Raw genomic sequence first — 27,782 nt, 5'->3', positions numbered from 1 at the left:
CATTTCCACCAAAAACAACACAAATATAACAATCACTGGTGGTTTCCTGGAACGTTCTGTCAAGACGAGTGTTGTGCCGCTCGTGCCGGCTCAGTCTGGGCTGCTGATGGGGTTTAAAAGAACAGCGTCAAGCTGTTTAGTTCCTCAGCTGTTAAATCATTGGGAATAAGGTTCTGCTGTTGTCTGCAAAGCCAAGCCCAGAGAGGGAGTGAGCCTTAGGAAGGGTGAGGTTCTTCATCGAGGAGGACAAACCAGTTTGTGGCCGGAGGGTGTGCACCTTCCAGCCCTACCAGCCTGTCAGGCTCGTCCCTGCACCAGAACCTCCCGTCATTCTCCTGGCTGCTTCAGTCCAAACACGATGCCGCTCTACTCAACGCTGTCTGGGGGGAAATCTGGCTCTCCTAAGGCTATGGACACACAGTCCGATGGGAAGTCCTTTGAGCAGCTGAGGCAGGAGTGTCTGCAGGCGGGGGTTTTGTTTGAAGACCCAGACTTCCCTGCCCAAGACAGCTCTCTGTTTTACAGTCAGAGCGTGCCTGTAAATTTTGAATGGAAGAGACCCAAGGTAGGTGCAGAACCGCTAGAAGTCCAGTGTGAGATGATTGATGCTCAGGATCAAAGGAGCATCCTGAAGGTTTTTCTTTAATAACGGCTGAGGTGCAGCGACAACTTTTAGATGACGTAGGAAAGAAATTTACTACCCTTAGGCAAAAATCATTTAAAAAATACTTCGTCTTGAGTTCACATGATGTCTAAATTTTTTAAATGTCTTAAAGTGACGCTGTATGAAATATGAAAGTTCTGGTTTTTATCCCAGGTAAATATCACAATTTATACCTTTTATTATTAGAAATGTTTGTGGTTTGTTTTCATAATTTTTTTTATTTATTTGATGTTTTTGCCACCAAGGACTTGGTATTTTCAGGCTTTTCTTTGATAATTAGCAGGAAAACCTCACAGACAGGTTTCAGTGACATTTGGTGGGGATGGAAGCATTGAGTGTCTGGTTCCATGTTGAACCAGATGTGGATCCAGCATTATTTTTTATGATGATTTTTGTCATCTGTCACTGATTACTATATAATTTTTACACAGATGAAGCAGAATCTCTCACTCCGCTCGGTTAAAGTCTGGGATCTTGGACCTTGCAGAGCTTTGTCTTCTCTGAGTGTCTTCTAGTTTCCTTGAAGTAATTAAAAAAAAAGAATTACAAAAGTAAAAAATAGAGTGCGTACCTTCACCAAGTCCTTGAGATGCACCATCTAATTATATAAAAAAGAAGGTAGAGAGAGGAAAATAAATCAATGGACCAAGAATCCATATTGAATTTGGAGCAAAACTAAGTTGGTCACTGATCCGACCACCAGATTCTGTGGTAATCATCTGAATTTTTTTAAATAATCATGTAAATTAACAGATGGAGAACAGACTGCTAAACAGCCTTATTGCTTATATATATATTTATATATATATATATACACACACACACACAAAATTTGATTCCCATTTGGGAATCAGTCTTGGATTCTCCCCCCCCACCAAAGTTTGTGATGATTTGGTAATTATTAACCCTATAATATTAAATAAAAATTTTCTTGAAAATGTCCTGGCTCCGCCACTTTCCCTAAGGCATCTTTAAAATTTAATGGCGTCCATTCCACGCCAGACAAAACATTTTGGACAGTTTAATTGATTTATTGGGAACAGGCTGTACTTTGATTTTGAAAAACTTAAATTTGCTGTATTAATACCCCCCTTTTGTGTTAAAGGTCACTGAAGGAAGTAAGAGGGAATAATAATAATAATAATAATAATGAGTAATTTCTGATCTGTGCTGCTGAATCAGAGAGGTTTTGCTTTTATACAAATCAGCAATTATAAATTTATACAGATAGACTTTGCTGCAGAACCAGTATTGCAAGGAAACAGTGCAAAGTGCATCTTACACACCTTACACACACACACACACCTTACACACTGTGTGTTCTCTCTGATTCCTCCTGACAGTGTTTATTTGTGAGTTTCAGATTGTCAGACAGTCTAATAACTTTTTGAGGTGTTTTTTTCTTCTTATTCCTGTTTGTGTTGTTCCATTTGTTCCATCTGTTGGCTTGTTGAACTGTTCAGCTGCCTGAACTCTGTGTGCTTTGTGTGTTTGTGTTGTGTCGAGTGGGATTTCAGGTTGATTAGAATGACAGGAATGTGAACACACCTATCAGACAGAGTCTCACCCGAGTCTGACACCTTTCTCTCAAATAAACCTGTTTGGGCTTTTTTTTTTCTTCTCTTTCCAGGAGCTCTGTAATAATCCCAAGTTTATTGTGAGCGGTGCCAGCAGGACGGACATTTGCCAAGGACAGTTAGGTTTGTATTGATTGATCACTTTATGAGGTTTTCTACATTTGAATCTCTCAGAATGATGAGAAACACTCCTTTGTTTCTCTTGATACTGACACTCGGTGTACTGTGGCCACACCGAGTACTGATAGGACACGGTGGCCCTGAAGTGCAAAACACAACAGCACTGATAGAGAGAGCATTTCAGGTCCATCCAAACATCCAAAAACATGTTGACTTCCGAAGATACATTCAAGAAACCTGCAGTGTTTCGAAACATGTAAACATATATTTTTCTTTAACATTTTCAAAAATCTAGAGGGGTCTGTCTTTATGATCTATGACACACAGTGTCAAGTGAGCAGGGGCACAAAGGGGATGTATTTATTTGCTAAATTAATCAAGAGTATGTTTTTGGATGTAAACCAATCAGACTGATATCTGTCATTCCCTTAAAGATGCAAGTGCAAGCGCCAGCACTTGGCGTATTGCTATTATATCTTATCTACTTTATATTGTTGCAGGGGTCCTGCAGTGCCCCCTCTTGTTGAGAAACTGCAGCTGCAAGACCCAGTTCTTTGTAGAGCTAATGGTAAAAGTTTAATTTTCTACTACGTATTTTGACAGTAGCATAGGCTCATTATTTATTTTATATTTGATTTAATTTTAGAACGTTCAGTGTATTATCTAATGCACAAACAGAAATCACTGCAGGCGACAAAACAAATTAACTGATTTTATCGTATGGGAAGTTATTCTTGTGTTGTCCTAATGTTAGCCAGTTAGCGTGTCGGCGGCTGAGTCAACAGTAGATCGATTTGTGATGAGGACTGAAGCTGCGTTCCGTGTCTGAACTATCCACAGCTGAAAACGGCACTATGCTGTCATACAGCCCGATGGAGTTCAGCTTTGCTGCGTGTTGTCATGTCAGATGTGTTAACACTGCTGCAAATTATTGCTGGCTAATCAAATTAATACAAAATACAGCATCATTATGGAACCTGGACTTTCTCTCAGCACCCCTGAAGCCAGGCCATCTTCCTATTTCTCAGAAGTGAGAGGTTTTCTGTTGAGGAAATGGTTCTAAGCGCAAAGCCTCAAAGCTTGCAGCCAGGCACATCAGTCATCCACCACAGCTCCCTGAGGTGAAGCATGTGAGCGCTTCGTTCTTGTAACACCCCCTTAATCCCCTCCAACCAACTGATCTCCTCCACATCCCACCAGGTTTAGACACCCCCCCCACCCAAATGTCTCTACTGCATCTGAACATCCTCTTGATGCACCTGTGTGCATACGTGAATGCAGGGAGGAAAAACAAACAGCATAAAAACATGATGCTAGTCAGAGTTATTAAAGTTTTACACTTTTTCTTTAGTATCTGCTTTTATTTTCTTGCATCCCTATGTCTCCCAGCAGAGTGTATGCACATCATGAACCCACTTATGTCAGGTGTATCTGAGTACTGCAGGAAAAACTCAGCACTCAACTTTAGACCAGGTTTTTATTTGTCTCTGGTGCAACACCTGACCACACCTCATGTTGAGGCCAACATGCCCACAGGTGCACAGATGAGCACAGGGGCATTTTCTGGGCATGAAAACTCAAAAAAACTAATCAAGTGATGATTACAGAGCCCGGCTAAAATAAAATGCTGCAACCGGAAACAGATGAAGATGTAAAGTACCCATGATGCACATTGTCTCACCACAGGGGACTGCTGGCTCCTCGCCGCTATTGCTTCCTTAACCTTGAAACAAGATGCTCTGGCCAGAGTTATGCCCCCTGACCAGGACTTCGACCGCAAATATGCCGGCATCTTCCACTTCCAGGTACATTAATTCCTGCAGCTGATTGGTTGACTAATATCTGATGGATTAACACTCGTTACTGCTCACTAATGAGTAACAGTACAATGGCAAATATGGTTTATAAAAGTAAATGCAGTCACATTTTAAAATAGTCCAATGAATGCAAAAAGATGCATTCTAATTTTTACCATAAAGATTCAAAATTATCATCTGCAAAAAGTAGCACAAATTAAAGTTTGCATCTTTCAGCAGGGTCAGTGACTCGTGGTTTATGTCCTGTATCATACTCAAATAAGCCACATCACTCACATAACATTTTTAATTTTTATCATTGTTTTGTATGCTTGATATGCTACAATAATTAAAACAGGAAGATGACAATCCAACATCTGAAGAGAAGGAAGAAAACAGCCTCATCTGAAGAGGAGCTCCCCTTTAAAGTGTTTTGTCTTTGTAAAGTTTCCCAAATTTTTAAAATTTGCATGTGTATCTTGTCATAAGTTTCATAACTTTGATTTTTAAGCATCAGTTAATATTGTTACTTGTATTTTTTGAGTATGGGATGTGTGAATTTGCAACCTGTACGGTGCATCTGGGAAGTATTCACAGCGCTTCACTTTTTCCACATTTATGTTACAACCTTATTCCAAAATGGAGTAAATTTATTTTTTCCCCTCAATTCTACTCACAACACCCCATAATGACAACATGAAAAAAGTTTTTTTTTTTTTTGAAAATATATTAAAAATAAAAACTGAGAAATCACCTGTACATAAGTATTCATAGCCTTTCCTCAATACTATGTTGATGCACCTTTGGCAGTAATTCCAGCCTCAATATTGTGAAAGTGTCGTGACACGGACCCACAACAGGGGGCGGTAATGAACGGACAATGGATAAGCCAAAAAGTAGCAATTTAATGTTGTGAATCGCACAACGAAGTACAGACAATAACAATATGGTGGAATGTCAATTATACACAAGGTGACGTGTGGGCAGGCTCGAAGACAGAAGACGTCTGGCGAGAGAAGAGCCGGATCCCACACAGCTTCCACCACCAACGGATCTGAAGAACACCAGAGCCGCCAAGCCCTGCGCCCCAGGTGGCCACTGTCTTCAGCAGTCAGACCCGGTACTGCTGGCAGAGAACAGAAACAGTATTGATGAGTGTGAGTTTGCACACTCAGTAATCCCACAGTCTGTGTTTAGTTAGGAGGGAGCACCTCCACCTCCAATCACACACTCGTGCAGCTCCTGTTTAACCACTTATCTGGTTTGGGGTGTGAGGCGAAGCCGTCGCAGTCCACACCAAACGCCAATCCCACAGATAAGGACACCGTCACAGGAAAACGGCTGCAAATGAGATCAGACTATTACACAAAGGTCTTTAGATTCAGCAGAGAAGTTACCTGAATGGTAGTTGATTTCTCGGCAAGGAGGTGGAGTCGCAGTCCGACCTTTATGGAGATGGTGATGAGCTGACTGAGTGACAGCTGGTGCTGATGAAGAGTGACAGCTGTCACTCCCAGTGGCTCCGGTGCCCTCTCGTGCTTGAAGCCCGCACTCCAAGCAGGGCGCCATCTGGTGGTGGTAGGCCAGCAGTACCTCCTCTTCAGCGGCCCACACAACACTCAAGTCTTCTTGAATGTGATGCCACAAGCTTGGTGCACCTATCTTTGGGCAGTTTGGTCCATTCCTCTGTGCAGCACCTCTCAAGCTCCATCAGGTTGGATGAGGAGCGTCGGTGCTCAGACATTTTCAGATCTCTCCAGAGATGTTCAGTCAGATTCAGGTCTGGGCTCTGGCTGGGCCACTCAAGGGACATTCACAGAGTTGTTCTGAAGCTACTCCTTTGATACTTTGGCTGTGTGCTTAGGGTCATTGTTCTGCTGAAAGACGAACCTTCACCCAGGTTCCATCAGGTTCTTGGTCACCTCCCTGACTAAGGTCCTTCCCCCGATTGCTCAGTTTAGATGGGCATCCAGCTCTAGGAAGAGTCCTGGTGGATCTGAACTTCTTCCATTTATGGATGATGGAGGCCAATTTGCTCATTGGGACCTTCAAAGCAGCAGAAATGTTTCTGTTCCCTTCCCCAGATTTGTGCCTCCAAACAATCCTGTTTCTGAGGTCTACAGACAATTCCTTTGACTTCATGCTTGGTTTGTGCTCTGGCTGTCAACTGTGGGACCTTATATGTAGACAGGTGTGTGTCTTTCCAAATCATACCCAATCAGCTGAATTTGCCCCAGGTGGACTCCAATTAAGCTGTAGAAACATCTCAAGGATGATCAGTGGAAACAGGAGGTACCTGAGCTCAATTTTGAGCTTCATGGCAAAGACTGTGAATACTTATGCATATGTGATTTCTTAGTTGTTTTTTTTATTTTTAATAAATTTGAAAAAAAAAAAGTTCTCACTGTCATTATGAGGCATTGTGTGTAGAATTTTAAGGGAAAAAAATGAATTTCATAAATTTTGTAATAAGGCTGTAACATAAATGTGAATACTTTCCAGATGCACAGTATGTAGAGTTTACACCAGAATTCATGTGCACTAAATAATCATACAACCAACCACCATCAAGAAAAAATAATCTGAAGCTGCCACTGCCCACAAACATTCAACAAAAAATTAATTAATTAAGTTAAATTCTTTCAGTTGACAGAGGTCTCAAAGTGATTCCAGAAAGCTCCAAGTGATTCTTCCAAGTGATTCCATCTGGAGTCAGTTCATCAGTGAAATGGTTGAGTGGATGGTTGCAAAGAAAACCTGCACCCTCTTGGAGTTTTCTGGAATCAGTTTGAGAGTTCTGATCTAAAATGATTTAAAACATTTTAAAGGTAAATTAGAAACTTCAAGTTAAGTTGACTTTATAAGCATTAATGCAACAGCTTCAAATATATACTTTTATTGTCAATATATAGCGATGAAAGTATGTAAAAATGTGCTATAACCTATACTGCAATAAACGATTTAGGTATAAAAACTGCAGCATCTGAGAATTTTTAACTAACTTCTGATTTGGGTAAATGAATTCAAATCCCAAGCGAAATCATGAAATCGGGCCGTGTTTTGGATTTATGAATTTTGGCAGACGTGTCAGCTCGTTTGCTGGCAGTAAGTGTGACCATCGATCAAACCCAAAGTACTGACTGAGTATCTGTTCATGGTTCCTGCAGTTCTGGATGCACAATAAATGGTTGGACGTGGTGGTGGACGACCGGCTGCCTACAGTTAGGAACCAGCTGGTGATGCTGCACTCCACATCCAAAGATGAGTTCTGGAGTGCCTTGCTGGAGAAAGCCTACGCCAAGTAATTACCCTCAAAACCAGACGTGAAAACTTCCCAGCATGCACTGCAAAATCAGAGTTCCTCTATAAACTCATATGAACTCATTGTTCCACACAAACATCACAACAAATGCAAAGGCCAAATCATTTTTGTTTGTTTTGTTAAACTCTTGAGACTAACTTCAACCGATGAACACAACTTACAATAATTTAATTACAAATGAGCCAAGCGGGAGGATTTTGTGCTAGCTACATGCTAACTAGCAAAGCTGGCTTGATTTTGGAGCCACTCTTGCAGAATAACATATTAACTATTTATCAGTCCAGTCTTACCACACATTAAACAGCAAAGTGCACGTCCATCTGTACGTGGAACACTTTATACTGATGTTGAACAAGATAAAAAAAAATAAAATAAATAAAAAAAAACTTATCAAAGCGACACAGCTAGCTAAGCGTTGACATTCCTTTGCTTGTCAAAGTTCACCAACTTAAAGACTACATGAGAGCTCATGTACCTACTTCAAGTAAGTTTTGGTTTTCTTCATTAATTTGCTGCCAAAATGTTAGTTAGGTCACAGGGTAAGCTTTCAGTGTGGACTAAAAGTTTGGGTGAAATTAATTTGTTTTGCTCAGCTTCTACCTTTCACCAGATGTCAAAATTCACTCATTCATTTGATAGAAGCATAATGTTGCTAACAATCCAACAAATAGTGAGTGAGAGCAAACAGTGGATAGAAATAATAATGAAAGAAGCTGTTTTGATGAGTCATTTAGTTCCTGAGATATGACCATTAATGTGTTTGAAAAGATGACCTCTGATTTGACCTTGACCTTAGATTTATTACATCGACATGACCTGTGTTGGAAGAGGACGGTCCACGGAGCTTATCCACCAAGTTTGAAGTTGGTCTTTGCATTTTGAAGATATGGTCATTAATGAATTTAGGCAACGACCTCTGATTTGACCTAAACCTTTGACCTATGACCTTGATATGGCTTTTGTTGTGAGAGTTGTCCTCAGATTGTATTTGTATTTTAGGTTTTGAAGATATCACTGTGAACAGACAAACAGAAGGACAAGCCCATTACATTAGCATCTTTCTGCACTGTGACAAAGCTAACCACGACGTACTGAGTTACGACATTACGCTGATGTGATCCACGACAAACTATTTTTAAATTAGTAACGCTTGTGGAAAAATAAATTCAGAGTCAAGCTGATGTCAAACCAGTTAATGTCACATGGAACCAGATTCCGTGAACACAGAAGAGTGGGACCACACCCACTATGGGGTGAATTTATATCACTGTCCAATCAGAGTTTGTCTTGAGAGTGATGGCGAGGGAGAGTCGCAGGGAGGAGGAAGCTGATTTGTGGTGGTTGTGTATTTTAGAGTTCATGGGAGCTATGAGTCCCTGAAGGGCGGCAGCACGATGGAGGCCATGGAGGATTTCACCGGTGGAGTGGGAGAAATGTACGAAACCAACAACTCTAAAGATGACCTCTTCCCCATCATGAAGAAGGCCCTGGACAGAGGCTCTATGTTGGGATGCTCCATTGACGTAAAATAACAAACACGTTTACCTTTGAATTTGACTTTCGTCCATCCTACATTGTAAAAAAGGTTCACACCAGTTCTTCCTTTAACAACTTTGTTCTCTGTCCTCCAGATCTCCAGTTCTGCAGAGTCTGAAGCCAAGACGACCACTGGCCTTGTGAAGGGACATGCCTACTCCATCACAGGCGTGGAGGAGGTAAGACCCACCAACTGGAGATAAAACTATGCCCCAGAGAAGATCAGACCCATCTCCTGTATAAAATCCTCACTATTTGATGAGTGCTGCTATTTCACCTTAATTCTCGACCCAAATTTCCTGTGCTTGTCTGAGAATCCAACTTGCAACCCCTTGGTCACAAGCCTGAAACACCGTCTAAACTGCTGAACCATCTGCATCTACTCAGTAGATTTTATTTGTCTGATCTTCAGGTGAATTTCCAAGGACGGAAGGTGAGGCTGGTCCGAGTCAGGAACCCCTGGGGTCAGGTGGAGTGGAACGGACCTTGGAGTGACAAGTAAGACTAAATAGCAAAGTATCTTAAAAATTCTATATGAAGAAAGCTCAGGAACCAAGAAACTAACATTTGTGGAGCCGCCTCTTTTCTGTCTCTCTTCCACAAATCACGTGGGCGTGTCCAAACACAGACAGTCTCGGTGGGCGTGTCAGACCACAGAACAGACTGACTCAGTGGGCGTGTCAGACCACTGAACGACTCAGTGGGCGTGTCAGAGACAGCACAGACTGACTCAGAGGGAGTGTCAGAACACAGACTGACTCAGTGGGCGTGTCTCAGCCATTTGTGACCTAATTCTTATTTTGTTTGTGATTCGCGACACAAAGTTAAAGAATTGAGGGATTATGAGGTTGTTTCACATCAAGCTTCAGCAGCATCTGACTGTTAAATGTACAGCAAAAGAAATTGTGCACAATTAATGGAAGTAAATTCATATTTGATCTTTCACAGAACTCTTTAAATTTGGGATTTTTTTCTGAAATATTGTTCATACTCTTCAGGTCAGTCTGTATATAGACATACCCTTGTGACACACCTTGGGGCCGCTAATTTTGTGATTTGGGTCCATATAAATAACTTTATAATAATAATAATAATAAAACTTTTTAATAATTGAATTCAGTCATCGGATCCATGTGACTGTGTGTGTGCGCACGCGTGTGTGTGTGCATCATGTTTAATGCATTCGGATTAACTGCTGGCTTTTAACTTGTTTTATTGTTTGTAGTTCGTCTGAGTGGAATTATGTGGACAGATCAGACAAAACACGCCTTCAGCAGAACGCCATAGATGATGGTGAATTCTGGTGAGTCGACATGATGCATATCCAAATGTATTTTATTGCATGTTAGATAAAGGAAATGTTTGCAGAGATATAGTGGAGATAAACTCACTGACACACTGCAGGTTGATCCCTGACTCACGTGCACGTAGCACAACAACCTGCCTGCTTGATTTTTGATCAATTTTGCGCACAAACTGAAGCATTTAGACAAACGTGAGGTCATCACAGTAATTTTACATCATCCAAAAGGAGCTGGACTCTGCTGGACCGTCTCATTGGTTCAGTTGTATCAGGCTGGTCTTCCTGCTGGGATCTTAGACATCTCCAGGACCAGGGTTCATGTGGCTGACTGTCCACTCAGCGGCCAATCATCAACATGTTGGTGAGACGGTGTAACAGCTGAGGCCACAGAAGCCTCCAGGGATCTGCTGCGCTTGAACTGCAGATCCCTGTGGTCTGGAAGAAAGGACTTGTTGTCCCACTATGGAACGTAAAGGGTGACCGCCTGGACTGTTTTGGACCTTTTCCCTGCATTTGACCTCTCTGACTTCTTGTGTTCACACTGATGTTTGTGTCTCCAGGATGGAATTTGAGGACTTCAAGAAAAACTACGATAAGGTGGAGATCTGCAACATGAGTCCTGACTCCCTGATGGAAAACACAAAGCACCAGTGGGAGGTCAGTGTGTTTGAGGGCAACTGGATACGTGGTTCCACCGCTGGAGGCTGCAGGAATTACATCGGTGAGATTCTGGATTCATGTTTCATCTTTGCCCAGAGTTTCTGCTGCCATTTGTTTGTACAAAAATATATATATTTATATTTTATTTTCTTCAATAAACTTAAGCAAACCTCAAGTTTATCTCCTAAGAATACATTAGAATACTCATAAGTGTACTATTTCAGTACTTCTTAGAGTTAATTTTTTTAACGTTTCAATTAGTTTCTCCAAAATTAATCAACTGTTCTTCATTAAACCTGTCAGTTATACATCCAGAGACAGAACACAACTACCAAGTGAAATTTTGTCCAGATCCAGATTACAATCCAGATCTCTTACAATGCAGTATAAGGGTGATTCTTAGACTACGGGCACTTATTATGTCCTTTGCTCATATTGTATGAAAAACAGAAAAAAGGGGAAATTTCACACTTTTATAGTTATCTTTACAATGAAAGTGTGTTAAGAACTTTGTTCTAGTAGTCTATGATGACTTGTTCACCTTTTTTCAGCATCATTATATGCAAATATTGCCGTTTTGTGCTTGTCCCACACCCAGACTTTTGATCTTGGTAAAGAAACGTTTTTTCTAATGTTTTAAAATATCTCTGAATAAAATATCAGTAAAATAATCAAAACATAATTGGGGTATTCAATGTCATACAACTGTTGTGGGTTTTTTTTTTAAACAAAATGTAGTTGTCCCACACTATTGCTGTAATTTCCACCACAACACTGTAATGTCCCTTTAAACAGTTTGTAGGAAAGATTGTTTGGGTAGTTTCTATGGAGATAAACAGTGACATCAGAGCACATGTATATAGCGCAAAATCACAACAAACAGTTGTCCCAAGGCGCTTTATATTGTAAGGCAATGGTGTGGTGGAAATTACATTTACAAGGCCAATAGTGCCCATAGTTAAAGAATCACCCATAAGTGTGTACAGGGATGATGGACAACAGCCAAAGATAGATACCACACAGACAAAAGCTGTGACTGTGTAACGTCTGTGGAGCGGGTCATCAGGGTTTGTGTGTCTGTGATATGTAGATACCTTCTGGACCAACCCGCAGTACAAACTGAGGCTGGAGGACACTGACGATGATGAAGATGATTTGTGCAGTGTCGTCATCGCCCTGATGCAGAAGAACAGACGCAGGTTGAGGAAGGAAGGCCTGGATCTGCGGACCATCGGCTTCACGATCTACGATGTCAGAACACCTTTGATCATGTTTCAGCTTGATCTGATTTTATCGCTTTGTGTTTTTTTTTGGTGTATTGTAAACTGACAAATCAGAAAAAAGATTCAGAAAATATTAATATCTCAGTGTTTCCGGACATCAACAAGGCAAACGTTTCCTCAGGTCTCGGGTCCTTTTCTCTCCGTTTAGGCTCCACGAGAAGTGGACCAAGTAGGGAAGGATTTCTTCCGCTACAATCCATCCAAAGCTCGTAGCAAGACCTACATCAACCTGAGGGAGGTGTCTGAGCGCTTCAAGCTGCCTCCTGGTGACTACATGGTGATCCCGACCACCTTTCAGCCCCACGAGGAGGCCGACTTCCTGATCCGCGTCTTCTCTGAGAAGAAGGCTACAGCTCTGTGAGTGTTCAGCTCCTCATTCAGTTCACTCTTTCACGCACGGAACAACAAAACAGAGTACAAACATGGCTGTACGTCCACCACAAATAACTGATCTGTAATTTTTGCATGTCACATCCATGTGTGCTGTGGTGACCTTCTTTGTTTTAATGTCTGTGCAGTTGTTATGAACAGTCATGTAATGATGGTTTGATGCTTTTTCCAGAGTTTGATCTATCTTTGGGTTGAAGTAAGCTCTTCCACTTGAGTAATACCCCCGTCACACATAACCGGAATCACGCAGAGTGGCGTCGGACTTGAATTGATGAATGAATCGGCGCACATCCGAACGGTGTTGGATTTCAGTTCCAAAATGTTCTGACAGCCATCTGCGGAAGTCCACACAGTTGGTCAAAATCGGCCGGCAGCGTCAAGTGTGATGCACATGTTCAAAACTCTCTGGGCGCCGTTGAGATGGGACACCTATCTGACGGTAGTCCCTGTCTAATCTGACAACCATATGACCACAATTTACATATTCTGACGGCATCAAAACAGCATCTGAAACGATGTGATCGTGGTTGATTGAACTCTGAGATTGACTGATCACAGCAAAGCCTGCCGACATGTTGTGACACATTTGTCCACCTCTACTGGGCACACCTCTGGTATGAATAAATCCCATTCTGCCCCGCAAGGATAATCCAACTGCAGTTGTGTTAAGATGTGTATCAAGTAAAATGGCCACAAACAAAGAGTTTAAAAAAAGAGAAAAGAGAAAGTCCACTGGCTGGGTGATTGTTAGACTACGGGCACTTATGTCCTTTGATCATATTGTATGAAAAACAGAAAAAAGAGGAAATTTCACTTTTATAGTTATCTTTACAATGAAAGTGTGTTAAGAAATTTGTTCTAGTAGTCTATGATGACTTTTTCACCTTTTTTCAGCATCATTATATGCAAATATTGCTGTTTTGTGCTTGTCCCACACCCAGACTTTTGATCTTCAATGATAAAGAAACGTTTTTTCTAATGTTTTAAAATATCTCTGAATAAAATATCAGTAAAATAATCAAAACATAATTGGGGTATTCAATGTCATACAACTGTTGTGTTTTTTTTTTTTTTAACAAAATGTAGTTGTCCCACACTATTGCCGTAATTTCCACCACAACACTAATGTCCCTTTAAACAGTTTGTATGAAAGATTGTTTGGGTAGTTTCTATGGAGATAAACAGTGACATCAGAGCACATGTATATAGCACCAAATCACAACAAATAGTTGCCCCAAGGCACTATTGGCCTTGTAAATGTAATTTCCACCACACCATTGCCTTACAATATAAAGTGCCTTGGGGCAACTGTCTGTTGTGATTTGGCGCTATATACATGTGCTCTGATGTCACTGTTTATCTCCATAGAAACTACCCAAACAATCTTTCATACAAACTGTTTAAAGGGACTACAGTGTTGTGGTGGAAATTACGGCAATAGTGTGGGACAACTACATTTTGTTTAAAAAAATCACAACAGTTGTATGACATTGAATACCCCAATTATGTTTTGATTATTTTACTGATATTTTATTCAGAGATATTTTAAAACATTAGAAAAAACATTTCTTTACCATTCATTTTTATCACTGAAGATCAAAAGTCTGGGTGTGGGACAAGCACAAAACGGCAATATTTGCATATAATGATGCTGAAAAAAGGTGAAAAAGTCATCATAGACTACTAGAACAAAGTTCTTAACACACTTTCATTGTAAAGATAACTATAAAAGTGTGAAATTTCCCCTTTTTTCTGTTTTTCATACAATATGATCAAAGGACATAATAAGTGCCCGTAGTCTAAGAATCACCCTCACACGGAGCATCTGGAAGTATTCACAGCGCTTCACTATTTTCATATTTTGTTACGTTACAGCTCAGGTGACCAGATGTCCCAGTTTGTGCCCCAAATTGATATGGTGTTGTTATTGACACTCTGGCTTTAGTTTTGAAATGTGTTTAAAACATACATTTTCTAAACACACATTTCAAAACTAAAGCCAGAGTGTCAATAACAACACCAGAAACCATCTCAGTTTGGTGCACAAAGTGGGACATCTGGTCACCCTAGTTACAGCCTTATTCCAAAATGGATGAAATTTATTTTTTCCTCAATATTTTACACACAGCATGATGACAATATGAAAAACGTTTTTCTGAGATTTTTTGCAAATTTAATTAAAAATACAAAACTAAGCAATCACATCTACATAAGTATTCAGTCTTTGCCACAAAGCTCAAAACTTGAGCTCAGGCGCCTCCTGTTTCCACTGATCATCCTTGAGATGTTTCTACAGCTCACCAGGAGTCCACCTGGGGTGAATTCAGCTGATTGGAGATGATTTGGAAAGACACACACCTGTCTACATATAAGGTCCCACAGTTGATAGCAGAGGTGGGAGAAAGTCATCATCAAGTCACTCTCAAGTCATGAATCAGCAAGTCCCAAGTCAAGTCTCAAGTCATAATGACAATCAGTTGTTTGCAAGCTGACTTGGGACTTGCAGACTGATTATTTGAGAGTGACTTTTCAGTGATTTACTCCCAGCTCTGGTTGACAGTGCATGTCGGAGCACAAACCAAGCATGAAGTCAAAGGAATTGTCTGTAGACCTCAGAGACAGGATCATCTCAACGCACCAAACTGGGGAAGAGTACAGAAACATTTCTGCTGCTTTGAACGTCCCAATGAGCACAGTGGCCTCCATCATCCATAAATGGAAGAAGTTTAGATCCACCAGGACTCTTCCTAGAGCTGGACGCCTGTCTAAACTGAGTGATTGGGGGAGAAGGACCTTAGTCAGGGAGGTGACCAAGAACCCGACGATCACTCTGCCAGAGCTCCAGCATTCCTCTGTGGAGAGAGGAGAACCTTTCAGAAGAACAACCATCTCTGCAGCAATCCACCAATCAGGCCTGTATGGTAGAGCGGCCAGACGGAAGCCACATAACAAAATGTGGAAAAAGTGAAGCACTTGAATACTTTATGGATGCTCTGTAAAATAATCTTCACTCTCACGAAATGTATCTGTTACCTGATTATTGGGTTTTTCCTTCTGTAACTCCAATGGAAGACAATGACCTTTTTTATATCACATTTACATATTATATCACATTTACATATAAAACACCATTTGACAAATCTGCATTTTTAACCTGATAAAGATAAAATTCTCTGAGTAGAGCTGAAGTTCCTGTTCTCTATCAGGTGAAAAGTAGTGCACAATGTCCATTTTCCTTTGATACTAAATGTGTAGTCAAGCATGAAACCGGCACATTCCGATCATCCCTCACAAATAAAACGTTTGCACTTTCGACCATTGAAAAGCAGGTCTACAGTACAGTACAATGACTTTGTGGTATTTTAACAATGCAGCACTCAGACACACCTTACATGAGCGCATTCACCACACACACACACACTGAATGGTGCATAAGAGGAATGTAAAAGTGAATTGAAGACAAAAAAGATAATGAACTAAAATAAATAGCGAGTGGAAAATCACAGTTTGATAACTCAGGTTTGTAACATGTTTTAATGCAACTTTTATCCCTGTGTGGACAAATAGGGCTGGATTCACAGGGGCCTAGACTGTAAACAAGATGTGACAAAAAAATGTATATACTAATTATGACACATTATTAAAATGCACAATAGCTTAAACAACAGCATATTACAAACACTAATCACACATTCCAACCTTATAACAGAAAAAGAAAACTCACTCCAGCTGCTGCATGGTGCACATGGTTAGGGTTAGCCTAATGCTAGCCCTAATGATGAGTCTTGCACTGCTGAGGAACAGGCGTTAATGGGTGCAATAATTTACTTTGGTGTTAATCCATCTGTAATGACAACTTCCAGCGTTATGCTTCTTTTTTTCTGCGTGCTCTGTCCACTCAGATCTGTTTCCTCACCAGAAATCTTCACCTCTTCTTTGCATCTTTTCAATACCATGTTTCAAGGAGATGACAGGTGACACTCTGATTGGTTGCTGTTATGTTCTGACATCAAAATGCCCAGAACACGACCTTGCATAATGTGCAGTTTTAATCCACCCCTTTAGGTTTCGCTCAGAAACCTAAGGGGGTGGATGTCTGAAGATGCATGTCCAAAGTGGATTCACGTCATGCAGTTTTAACAATGTGCTCCAGATCAAATCCTGAATGATTCTCGGCCATCATGAGAAATAAAAATGCTCACTTTTGTCTCTGCTCCACAGAGAGATGGGAAGCAATGTTGATGCTGACCTGCCAGAGGTCAGTACTGTATATCAGTCAGGTATTGATAATCGTCCAGTGGCTGACCTGCTCAGCACTGATGGTTCTGGTACTGTGTCACTTCCACAGCCGCCGGCACCCAGCCCTCCAGAGGAGGAGACAGACGAGGAGAAAGGCCTGAGAAGGCTGTTTAAACAGCTGGCCGGACAGGTGAGACATCAACGCAAAAGACGGATTCAAGCGGAAGTGATGCCGAAGAATCCAGTAAAATTTGTTTCCCGATTGTATGATAAAGATCTCGGACAGCTGAATGTGCGGCCCCGATCAATATTTCAGGAGCAGCTGGTCATACGAGGTTCATGTGCCAGATATGAGGCTCTTTCTCGCTTCTCGTGGAACACTTTCTTAGAAACTGGTGTTACCATGGTAACCGCCGTTGACTAAGCAGAACTCAGTAACCGCTGAAGTGAGTGATTTAGGACTTAAATTACTCGGAGACCCAAAGTTTCTGCTTGATCAAGTTGAACATATTTTACCTGAAATTCCTGGTTTGACCTTTTGAACCCAATGAATGACACTTGAACTGTTCCACTGAAGGGTAGAGATAAGAATTGATGAGATTTTGTTAATATCCCATTAATATGCCCGTTAATATGCCATTATTGATCATTTTTCTGTGTGGAAACATTTTGGAGTACGCAAGTTTTCATTGTAATTGCAGCTGTTTGACTAATGGATTTTTGCAACACAGAACTGTCAAAAAACATGCCGGCATTGTTACAGTTTGAGGCAAACGATTCTGATGGACTGAAAGAAATGGTACTGCTTCTCAGTTCCCAGCTCATACATACATGCATGCATGATGAAGTCATGCATAGCCAAAGAAACCATTAAAGACATGAGTACTGCACATCCAGAAAGTATTCACAGAGCTTCAGTTTTTCCACATTTTGTTATGTTACAGCCTTATTCCAAAATGGAGTAAATTATTTTTTTCCCCTCAAACTTCTACTCACAACACCCCATAATGACAACATGAAAAAGGTTTTTTGAAATTTTTGCAAGTTTATTAAAAATAAGAAACTAAGAAATCACATGAATGAAGTATTCACAGCCTTTTACTCAATACTTTGTTGATGCACCCCTGGCAGCAATTACAGCCTCAAGTCTTCCAGTCTGAGGTCAAGAGTGGTCTGGAGCAGGTTTTCATCCAGGATGTCTCTGTACATTGCTGCATTCATCTTTCCCTCAATCCTGACTAGTCTCCCAGTTCCTGCTGCTGAAAAACATCCCCACAGCATGATGCTGCCACCACCATGCTTCACTGTAGGGATGGTGCCTGGTTTCCTCCAAACATGACGCCAAAGAGTTCAATCTTTGTCTCATCAGATCAGAGAATTTTGTTTCTCCTGGTCTGAGAGTCCTTCAGGTGCCTTTTGTCAAACTCCAGGTGGGCTGCCATGTGCCTTTTACGAAGGAGTGGCTTCTGTCTGGACACTCTACCATACAGGCCTGATTGGTGGATTGCTGCAGAGATGGTTGTCCTTCTGGAAAGTTCTCCTCTCTCCACAGAGGAATGCTGGAGCTCTGACAGAGTGACCATCAGGTTCTTGGTCACCTCCCTGACTAAGGTCTTTCTTCCACGATCGCTCAGTTTAGATGGGTGGCCAGTTCTGGGAAGAGTCCTGATGGATCCCAGCTTGTTCCATTTACAGATGGTGGAGGCCACTGTGCTCATTTGGACCTTCAAAGCAGTAGAAAAGTTTCTGTACCCTTCCCCAGATTTGTGCCTCCAGACAATCCTGTCTCAGAGTTCTACAGACAATTCCTTTGACTTCATGCTTGGTTTGTGCTCTGACATGCGACAGGTGTGTGTCTTTCCAAATCATGTCCAATCAACTGAATTTACCCCTGGTGGACTACAAATAAGCTGTAGAAACATCTCAAGGATGATCAGTGGAAACAGGAGGCACCTGAGCTCAATTTTGAGCTTCATGGCAAAGACTGCGAATACTTATGTACATGTGATTTCTTAGTTTTTTATTTTTAATAAAAAAAAAAAAATTTCATCTGACATTTATTTACTGATTCTTTGTTTTAATAGAGGCACTCATCTGTATCTACCTTTAATGAAGTTCCTGTCAATGTGACTCTTTTATTCCATCAGTGCCCTCTTCTTATTCGAAATGACTTTTAAAAAATCTTAATCTCTATGTTCTCACCACTGAACACAGTTCAGAAGTCATGTTGAAATAAGTTTTTCTGTTGCTCACTCTTGTCTGCAGGATCAGGCCATCTGCGCCACGGAGCTCCAGCAGCTTCTGAACGGCGTCCTCAGCAGACGTAAGTCAAGACAGGAAATGATTCTTTTCTAAATTCACATTCTTTTCAAAATGACAATTTGAAGAAAGTCTGACTCATAATAGCAACTATGTCTCTCCGTAAGGGTCGCCAAATATCATTGTGTTGTTACAACCAACAGGGGGCAGTAAATGTCCACATCTCAATCTTACAGTATGAAGTTTATGAAAAATTTTGTGACCATAATTTTGCATTTTGTGGCCATTTTCAAAGTTATTATGTAATGATGAGCATCACCAAAGGGGTTAGACATGGAAATAAATGAAATATGAAGAGAGTGGTGACGCGTTAAACGTGACGCGTAAATGATGATGTATTAAACGTGACGCATTAAAAGTGACTCATTAAATGTGATGCGTTAAGGTGACGCGTTAAAGGTGACACGTTAATGGTGATACGTCAATGGTGAAGCAGATGAGAGTCTGTGACTCCTCCTGGACACCAGTCCAGTACAGGTTACTTCCTCATTAACAGCTGGGTGGACGGACACCATGTAGACAGACAGGTAGTCTGACCAGGACTCAAGTCCAGCTCCTCTCCTGAGCTACCTGCTCTAATATTGTTTACAGTTACAGAACATTTGTTAATCACTACGTTTCAGGTCTAAAATTGCGGCACCTTTAATTTTACCTGTCCAATATAGTGTTTTTGTCCTCTTTTCATGTTTTATTATCTTATTGGCAAAAACAAAATAGTAACCTAACTTACGCGTTTCATATAATAAGCTTAGATTTTATGTAGCTGTGTTTCACTTTAATATTTTGTTGAATGCTTTTTTTTTCTTCAGGAAAAGAGATCAAATTTGATGGTTTGAGTCTCGGCACTTGTCACAGTATCATCAACCTGATGGATGTATCCTTCCTCCTCACTGATCAACGCACACGAGGCTGCATCAGTCATTCCATTTATTATTTGTAGTTATTTTCATGAACATCAGTGTTGAGGTTTTTGAATTATGATTTTTTTTAAAGATGCTTTTTTAGTTTTTTCCTTGACAGAGTAACTCAGGTGGACAATACAGGGAAGCTGGAGTTCCAGGAGTTTAAGGTCTTCTGGGAAAAGATGAAGAAGTGGATTGTACGTGCAGATTGATGTTCTCCTGATGACGTATCCACTCTGGATGTTGTTACTGTGCAGGTTGATAACAGTTAAACCCTTCTTGTCTTTTTTTTTTTTTTTTTTTTTGCAGATGCTCTTCTTGTCCTTTGACACCAACAGGTCAGGAAAGATGTCGTCTTACGAGCTCCGCAACGCCCTTGACGCTGCAGGTGACAAAACAGGGACACCCCCCCATTACTTACTTTAATCTTTTCTTTTGCTGTAATTGTCACTTTCATTTTGGTCCATTGATTTCTAGGTTGTAGTAGTACTATAGCTGAAGTCATATTTGTACTGGGAAGTAGTAACTGTTGTAATATCAGCAGAGTAAAGACGTGCAAATGGTGCATAAATCATCATTATCTCCATCTGACAGAGGAGAGGTTTAAACATGAGTCAGTAAGCTTTAGTGACATCATAGAGGCAGCTGAAAAAAAAAAAGAATCTTCAATATCACAGGATTTGGATAGAGCTTTGTCATGTCAATTTTCTTGAAACATCCTGAAAAAGATCAACTTAAATCTGTTTCACTTTGTGAAAGAACGAGATGAAAGAAAAGATTTTTAATCTGGATTTCTATGAAATCCTGCTGTCTGGGTTATTGTGTGCAGAGTTAGAAAGACATACAGACAGACAGAATACAGAGAGAAAGACAGAGAATCAGACAGAGACAAATATACAGACAGACAGTCAAAGAATCACACAGACAGAAAGACAGATGGACAGACAGCATGCAGGCACACAGACAAAATCTGACTCACTCATCTTCAAGCGCTTACGCCAATTGAGGGTCACCGGGGGGAGGGGGGAGTCTGGAGCCTATCCCAGCAGTCATAGGGTGTGAGGTGGGGTTCACCCTGAACAGGACACCAGTCTGTTGCCGTGGCACATGCAGACAAACACAGTCACACCTACAGACAAGTTAAAGTTTCCAATCCACCGAAGCTGCATGTCTTTGGATGTGGGAGGAAGCCCACACAAACACGGGGAGAACATACAAACTCCACACAGGAAGGCTACAGGTGGGAATCGATCCCATGACTTTCTTGCTGTGAGGCAAGAGTGCTAACCACTAAGCCACAGCGTTGTCCCCAGATAAAATCTTCTAAAAAAAAAGAAAAAGCAAAAGCTATGAAAATGCTGAGTAGCTTTAATGGCACAGACTCTCCTCTGTAAAAAGAGAGTGTTGTGTGACCTGTGTGCTGTGTGAAGCGTGTGTAGCGTGAACCGTGTGAAGCGTGAAGCGTGTGTAGCGTGAACCGTGTGAACTGTGTGTACCGTGTGAACCGTGTGTACCGTGAGAACCGTCTGTACCGTGAGAACCGTCTGTACCGTGTGAACCGTCTGTACCGTGTGTACCGTCTGTACCGTCTGTACCGTGTGAACCGTCTGTACCGTGTGAACCGTCTGTACCGTGTGAACCGTCTGTACCGTGTGAACCGTGTGTACCGTGTGAACCGTGTGAACCGTCTGTACCGTGTGAACCGTCTGTACCGTCTGTACCGTGTGAACCGTCTGTACCATGTGAACCGTCTGTACCGTGTGTACCGTGTGAACCGTGTGAACCGTGTGTACCGTGTGAACCGTGTGAACCGTCTGTACCGTGTGTACCGTCTGTACCGTGTGAACCGTCTGTACCGTGTGAACCGTCTGTACCGTGTGAACCGTGTGTACCGTGAGAACCGTCTGTACCGTGTGAACCGTCTGTACCGTGTGTACCGTGAGAACCGTCTGTACCGTGTGAACCGTCTGTACCGTGTGTACCGTGAGAACCGTCTGTACCGTGTGAACCGTCTGTACCGTGTGTACCGTGAGAACCGTCTGTACCGTGTGAACCGTCTATACCGTGTGAACCGTCTGTACCGTGTGAACCGTCTGTACCGTGTGAACCGTCTGTACCGTGTGTACCGTGTGAACCGTCTGTACCGTGTGAACCGTCTGTACCGTGTGTACCGTGTGAACCGTCTGTACCGTGTGAACCGTCTGTACCGTGTGTACCGTGTGAACCGTCTGTACCGTGTGAACCGTCTGTACCGTGTGAACCGTACACTGTACCTGTGTCGTGGCATTTCCTCCGCCCTTAACTATCGGCTCCGACTCACCTGATTATCCGCTGCTGTTGCGGGCGCCGTGTAAGAGCCGCAGGAGACTGAGGAAAAAAGGCTTTTTGGATAAGAGGAGAAGAGGCTCGCGGGCTGGTGTCCAGGTGAAGAGAAGGCGTCCGAGGACGGGCTCGCTTCTTCTACCACATTCCTCTCTTTGATGTGTGCGATGGCACATCTGCATCGACACCTGTTCGGTTAGGTACGGGTGTTCTAGACTTTTCTCAGCGCTGGTATCCTGGTGGCGTAGTTCCATCACTACTGTGCACTTCCGTGTTTACGCCTCCACATGCACGGAGCAGCTGGAGTCCACGTGACCGCTGTCTTCGTCCTATCCCATTGCGAGCCTCAGACAGCGCCTACGTGACGTCGTCCACCTTGCGCCCTGGTTTATTGAACGTGCGTTCAATCGCCAATAAATCATTTTCCCTGAATGATCTTATATCAGCGGAAATGTTGGACTTAATGTGCTTTTCGGAGACTTGGCAGAGAGAAGAGGAATTTCTTCATTTAAATGAGCTCTGCCCTGCTGGGTTCTGTGTCTTTGGGAAGCCCCGCCCCTGTCGCCGTGGTGGGGGCCTTGCCATCGTTTATAAAGAGGATTATGTTTATAAAGGGGCACAGTCACAGGATTTTCCCTCCTTTGAATCACAGTTGGTCAAGGTGGGTTTCTCAAACCCATTTTTCTGTGTGTTGGTTTATCGCCCCCCAGGTCCTGCTACTGCCTTTCTTAAGGATTTTAGTGACTTTTTATCCTCTATTATAACATTGGAATCTGTTTTAATTCTTGGAGATTTTAACCTTCATGTTGATGACAAGTTATCTTGCTCTGCTATGGAGCTTTTATCGTTGACTGAAGCTTTTAATTTTGTGCAACATGTTTCTGAGCCCACTCACCAAAAGGGTCACATTTTAGATTTAGTTTTTACACTTGGCCTAGACATTTTAAATATGTCTATACATGATGTCCACTTGAGTGACCATAGTCTCGTTTCGTTTGACCTGCATTCCAGCTCTGATCAGAAGCCCTTAGAAGTTAAGTCTCGGAGGCGTATCATCACTGCTGAAACTGCAGAAAGATTTTCTTCTATGTTTAATCCTTGTTTGTTCACTGATTTTCTTGATGTGGACATTTTTATCCAGTGTTTTAACCAACACTGTGATACTATTCTTGATCAGTTGGCTCCTGTTAAATACAACGTGTCTTTACAGAAAAATGAGTGCCCTTGGATTAATGAAGAGCTCTTAAGTCTGAAGAGACTGTGTCGAAGGACTGAACGCCTGTGGAAATCCTCTAAACTTGAGGTTCACAGGCTTCATCTCAGGGAGCTGGTTCTATCATATAACAAAATGGCTGAGAGTGCCCGTTCTGTCTACATACGTCAGCTGGTGTCTGTGAATAAGAAGAATCCCAGAGTGTTGTTTGATACAATCAACTCTCTTGTATGTCCTGCTGCTTCAGTTACTCCTGTGTTTTCTGAAGCTGACAGCAATGCCTTTGAGTTTTTTTTTCCATTGACAAAATCAAGTTGATTAAGGATAAAATTCCACCCTCCCTGTGTGGTACTTCTACTGTTATTGAGCCTGCTCCCAGCATTTGGTCTTCATTTAGGGCTGTGACACTTGCTGATATTTCGGCATTGGTGAGCAAGATGAAACCTTCCTCTTGCTCATTGGACATCCTTCCCTACAGGCTCTTTATTAAAGTTTTTGAGGTAATTGGTCCATATGTTACTAGAATGGTAAATCTTTCTTTGTCCACCGATGTGTTTCCCAGTGCTTTCAAGCATGCCATAGTGTTGCCTCTACTGAAAAAAACAGGTTTAAAGCAAATGGAGCTAAGTAGTTTTAGACCTATTTCTAAGCTTCCATTCCTGTCTAAGATCCTCCAGAGGGTGGTTTCAGACCAACTGACACTCTTCCTGGATCAGAATAACATTCATGACAGGTTTCAGTCCGGTTTTCATAGACAACACTCTACGGAAACGGCTCTTTTGAAAGTGTCCAGCGACATTATGATGTCTGCTGATGCTGGGAAATCCACCGTGTTGGTTCTTTTGGATTTGTCCTCTGCCTTTGATACTGTTGACCACCAGGTCCTGCTGAATAGATTAAGGGATAATGTCGGTCTGTCGGGGTCAGTTCTTCGGTGGTTTTTCTCATATCTGTCCGGGCGTAGCTTTAGCGTTTTTGCTAACCAGATAAGGTCAGAGTCTGTGGACCTGTTATGTGGAGTCCCTCAGGGTTCTGTATTGGGCCCCATTTTGTTTTTATTGTACTTGATCCCTTTAGGTAGGATCATTCAAAGATTTACTGATGTCTCTTACCAGTTATTTGCGGATGACATCCAGCTTTACTGCTCCTTTAAGCCATCTGAGAGTAAGAGGCTTGATTCCTTCCTCCATTGTTTGGCGGAAATAAAACAATGGCTAACGAATAACTTTCTTCAGCTCAACGCAGACAAAACAGAGACATTGGTTATTGCCCCTGATGCCCATATTCCAGGTATTCAGCAGTACTTGGGAGACCTGGGCCAGTCTGCTAAATCATATCTTCGACACTTGGGTGTCATCTTTGACAAAGACATGTCTTTGGTACAGCATTGTAAACAGCTGACAAGGAATTGCTTCTTTCAATTAAGAAACATCTCTAAGCTCAGGAAAATGGTGTCTCAAAATGATTTAGAGCTTATTATTCATGCTTTTGTGTCATCACGTTTAGACTATTGTAACAGTTTGTTTTCATGTCTAAACAAGGAGGAGTTGCGTCGACTGCAGTTGGTACAGAACTCTGCAGCGAGAATTCTGACAAGCTAACAGGAGGACTCATATTTCCCCAATTTTAAAGGAGCTTCATTGGCTGCCAGTGGCCTTCAGGATCAATTTTAAAATTTTGGTTTTAACCTTTAGAGCTCTACCTGGCCAGGCGCCTCCCTATATCTGTGACCTCATCCAGCCTTATGCCCCTGCCAGGGCTTTGAGATCTGTGGACCAAAATTTGTTGATGGTTCCTCGCACCCGTTTTGCAACCAGAGGAGAGCGATCCTTCCAGGTTGTTGCTCCCAGGCTTTGGAATGGTCTCCCGCTCTCTCTGCGCTCACTGGACTCTGTCGACACTTTTAAAAGCCAACTTAAGACCTATTTTACACAAGCTTTTGGGCTGCTTTATCCTATGTTATGTTTTTAAATGTCTCGGCCATTGTCTGATGTATTGTGTGGTGTACTGTGCTTTTATGTTGTGAAGCACCTTGTGGCTCTTGTCTGTGAAAGGTGCTATATAAATAAAATTTACTTACTTACTTTACTACTTACTGTGTGTAGTGTGAACTATGTGCCATGTGTACCGTGTAAACTGTGTGTACCGTGGGTAGTGTATACCGTGTGCCATGTGTACCGTGTGAAGCGTGTGTAGTGTGAACCGTGTACCATGTGAACTGTGTGTAGTGTGAACCATGTGCCATGTGTACTGTATGAACTGTGTGTAGTGTGAAGCGTGTGTCGTGTGAACCGTGTGTTGTAGCTGTGTGTGTCACCGGCTCAGTGCTTGTTCTTGTTTTGCTTAAGGTATGCACCTGAACAACAAGCTGCTGCAGCTAATCGCCCTGAGGTTTGCAAATACAGAACACGACATCGACTTTGACGACTACCTCACCTGCATCGTCCGTCTGGAGAACATGTTCAGTATGTACACGAAAATCCAAACCAACATGAGGAGACACGGTGTCTGAAAGTAATTTCCTGTTTGAGTGGACGATAAAATGATGGACTCGTATGTGTGTTAATCAATGAACTGTCTCCACCAGATCACAGTGTTTGTCAACAATCAGTCATGTGACACATGTTTACATACATATGGAGATATGTGCATTTTTTTTCAAATTAGTGAAAAAAGGCCATATCGTGCAAAGTTAAAGTCAGTGCTTAATCTTTCCTTGAAGCCACCTACAGATCTAAGATTTCATATAATTCAATTACATGTGAAACCAAACAGAAGGAAGCATACAAACTCAGAGGTAATAAAAAGTAAATCAGTTCAGAAACATGTCCTGATAATGACGTTAACAAGCAGAAAGAACCATTTTTCAAAACAGCAACTCAAAGTGCACCAATTTGCATTTTCTTAATGTGAGCTGTCCGTGGTGCTGAATACAGATCAAAGTACCATTCTGTGCTAAATAGATAAATGAATGAATAAATTAATGAATTATTATTAATGCTAATAAATATTCTAAAACAAACCAGCTCCAAATGACCCAATAAAATGTTTTACATGCTTGAACCCTTAATATTTCATTATGAAAATGCATCTTAATGTAAAGTCACCGTTTGAGCTTTTCAGTTTGATGCAGTTTATAATCGATGACAATAACTGAAGGCTTAAGACAATAAATTTAAGTAAAATTGCTGCTTTGAGCAAAATTTTTATTATAAAAAGCTCTCAACTCTGATGGTTCTGATACATTTTATTACATTGAATACAGATATTCTTTGTCATCATTTCCATATTAAAGATATATGAACAAACCCTCATTGTTTATCAAAGAACTTAAATATAATCCATTTTCATCAAGTGTGTTTTTGGTGTTAAAATGAAGTTGTTCTTTGCAGGAGCGTTCCAGACTTTAGACAAAGCAAAGATGGGGAAGGTGAACATGAACTTGATGCAGGTAAACAGATCCATGTCACAGCCACATTCACTAATCTCTGTAAATAATCGAAGAGGTCAGATGGAACTTTTTTTCAAATGGAGAAAAATGCAGTTGAAAATGGAGATTTCAAGGAAACCCTATGCGGAAATGCACAGACTTGCATCAATAAAATGAAAAAAGTTTGTTCAAGTTCTTTCATATTTTGCACACTGATGGTCTCCTTGACAGCCAAGTACATGTTGGCGTCAACTAAAAAATTATGGTTTTGGAGATACTGAGTTTTGCATCTGAACTCTTCACCTGTGTTTTTGGACTCAGTCTAGCCTGAGCTGTGACCTCTGTTAACCCTGCAACTTTTTATTTTCCTCGCAGTTTTTGATGCTGTCCATGAACGTTTGAGGAGATGCTAAAAGCAAACAAAAGCTGTCAGAAGAATAAAGCGCAGCAGATTGAGACTTGGCTTTCAAACGTACCTCTTTTTCATCTTTTAAATGCATTTTATGAGCCACTGTGTCATGTGATGTGCAGATGGGGGGGAAAATATAAACATTTTGATCAATTCTGCTGTTGGACTAAACACTCCATTCATAGAAGATGCTATAAATGACAGGCAAAGGGTCAGTTATGCGTTTTTCTTCTGTAACATTGTTGTCTCATAATGTCACAAATATCTAACAAAATAATCAATAAATTTGGAATAAAA

General features: G+C 41.4%; 1 protein-coding gene across 1 annotated transcript; it reads left to right on the top strand.

Moving 5' to 3' along the window:
- Positions 1-244: 244 nt before the first annotated feature.
- capn9 (calpain 9) lies at positions 245-27,782 on the top strand. Its single transcript, XM_034188434.1, has 20 exons — positions 245-565; positions 2,295-2,364; positions 4,048-4,166; positions 7,325-7,458; positions 8,834-9,002; positions 9,111-9,194; positions 9,428-9,513; positions 10,241-10,318; positions 10,879-11,039; positions 12,069-12,229; positions 12,410-12,618; positions 16,873-16,909; positions 17,000-17,080; positions 19,156-19,213; positions 20,019-20,083; positions 20,240-20,308; positions 20,421-20,499; positions 25,995-26,111; positions 27,039-27,097; positions 27,452-27,782. Exons 1-20 carry the CDS (start codon positions 359-361, stop codon positions 27,476-27,478), a joined length of 2,070 nt encoding a protein of 689 aa, XP_034044325.1. The 5' UTR covers positions 245-358; the 3' UTR covers positions 27,479-27,782.

The sequence above is a fragment of the Thalassophryne amazonica genome, chromosome 15, assembly GCF_902500255.1.
Source record: "Thalassophryne amazonica chromosome 15, fThaAma1.1, whole genome shotgun sequence".
NCBI lineage: Eukaryota > Metazoa > Chordata > Actinopteri > Batrachoidiformes > Batrachoididae > Thalassophryne > Thalassophryne amazonica.
Note: the sequence above shows the minus strand (reverse complement) of the source record. Positions and strands in the feature narration are given on the sequence as shown.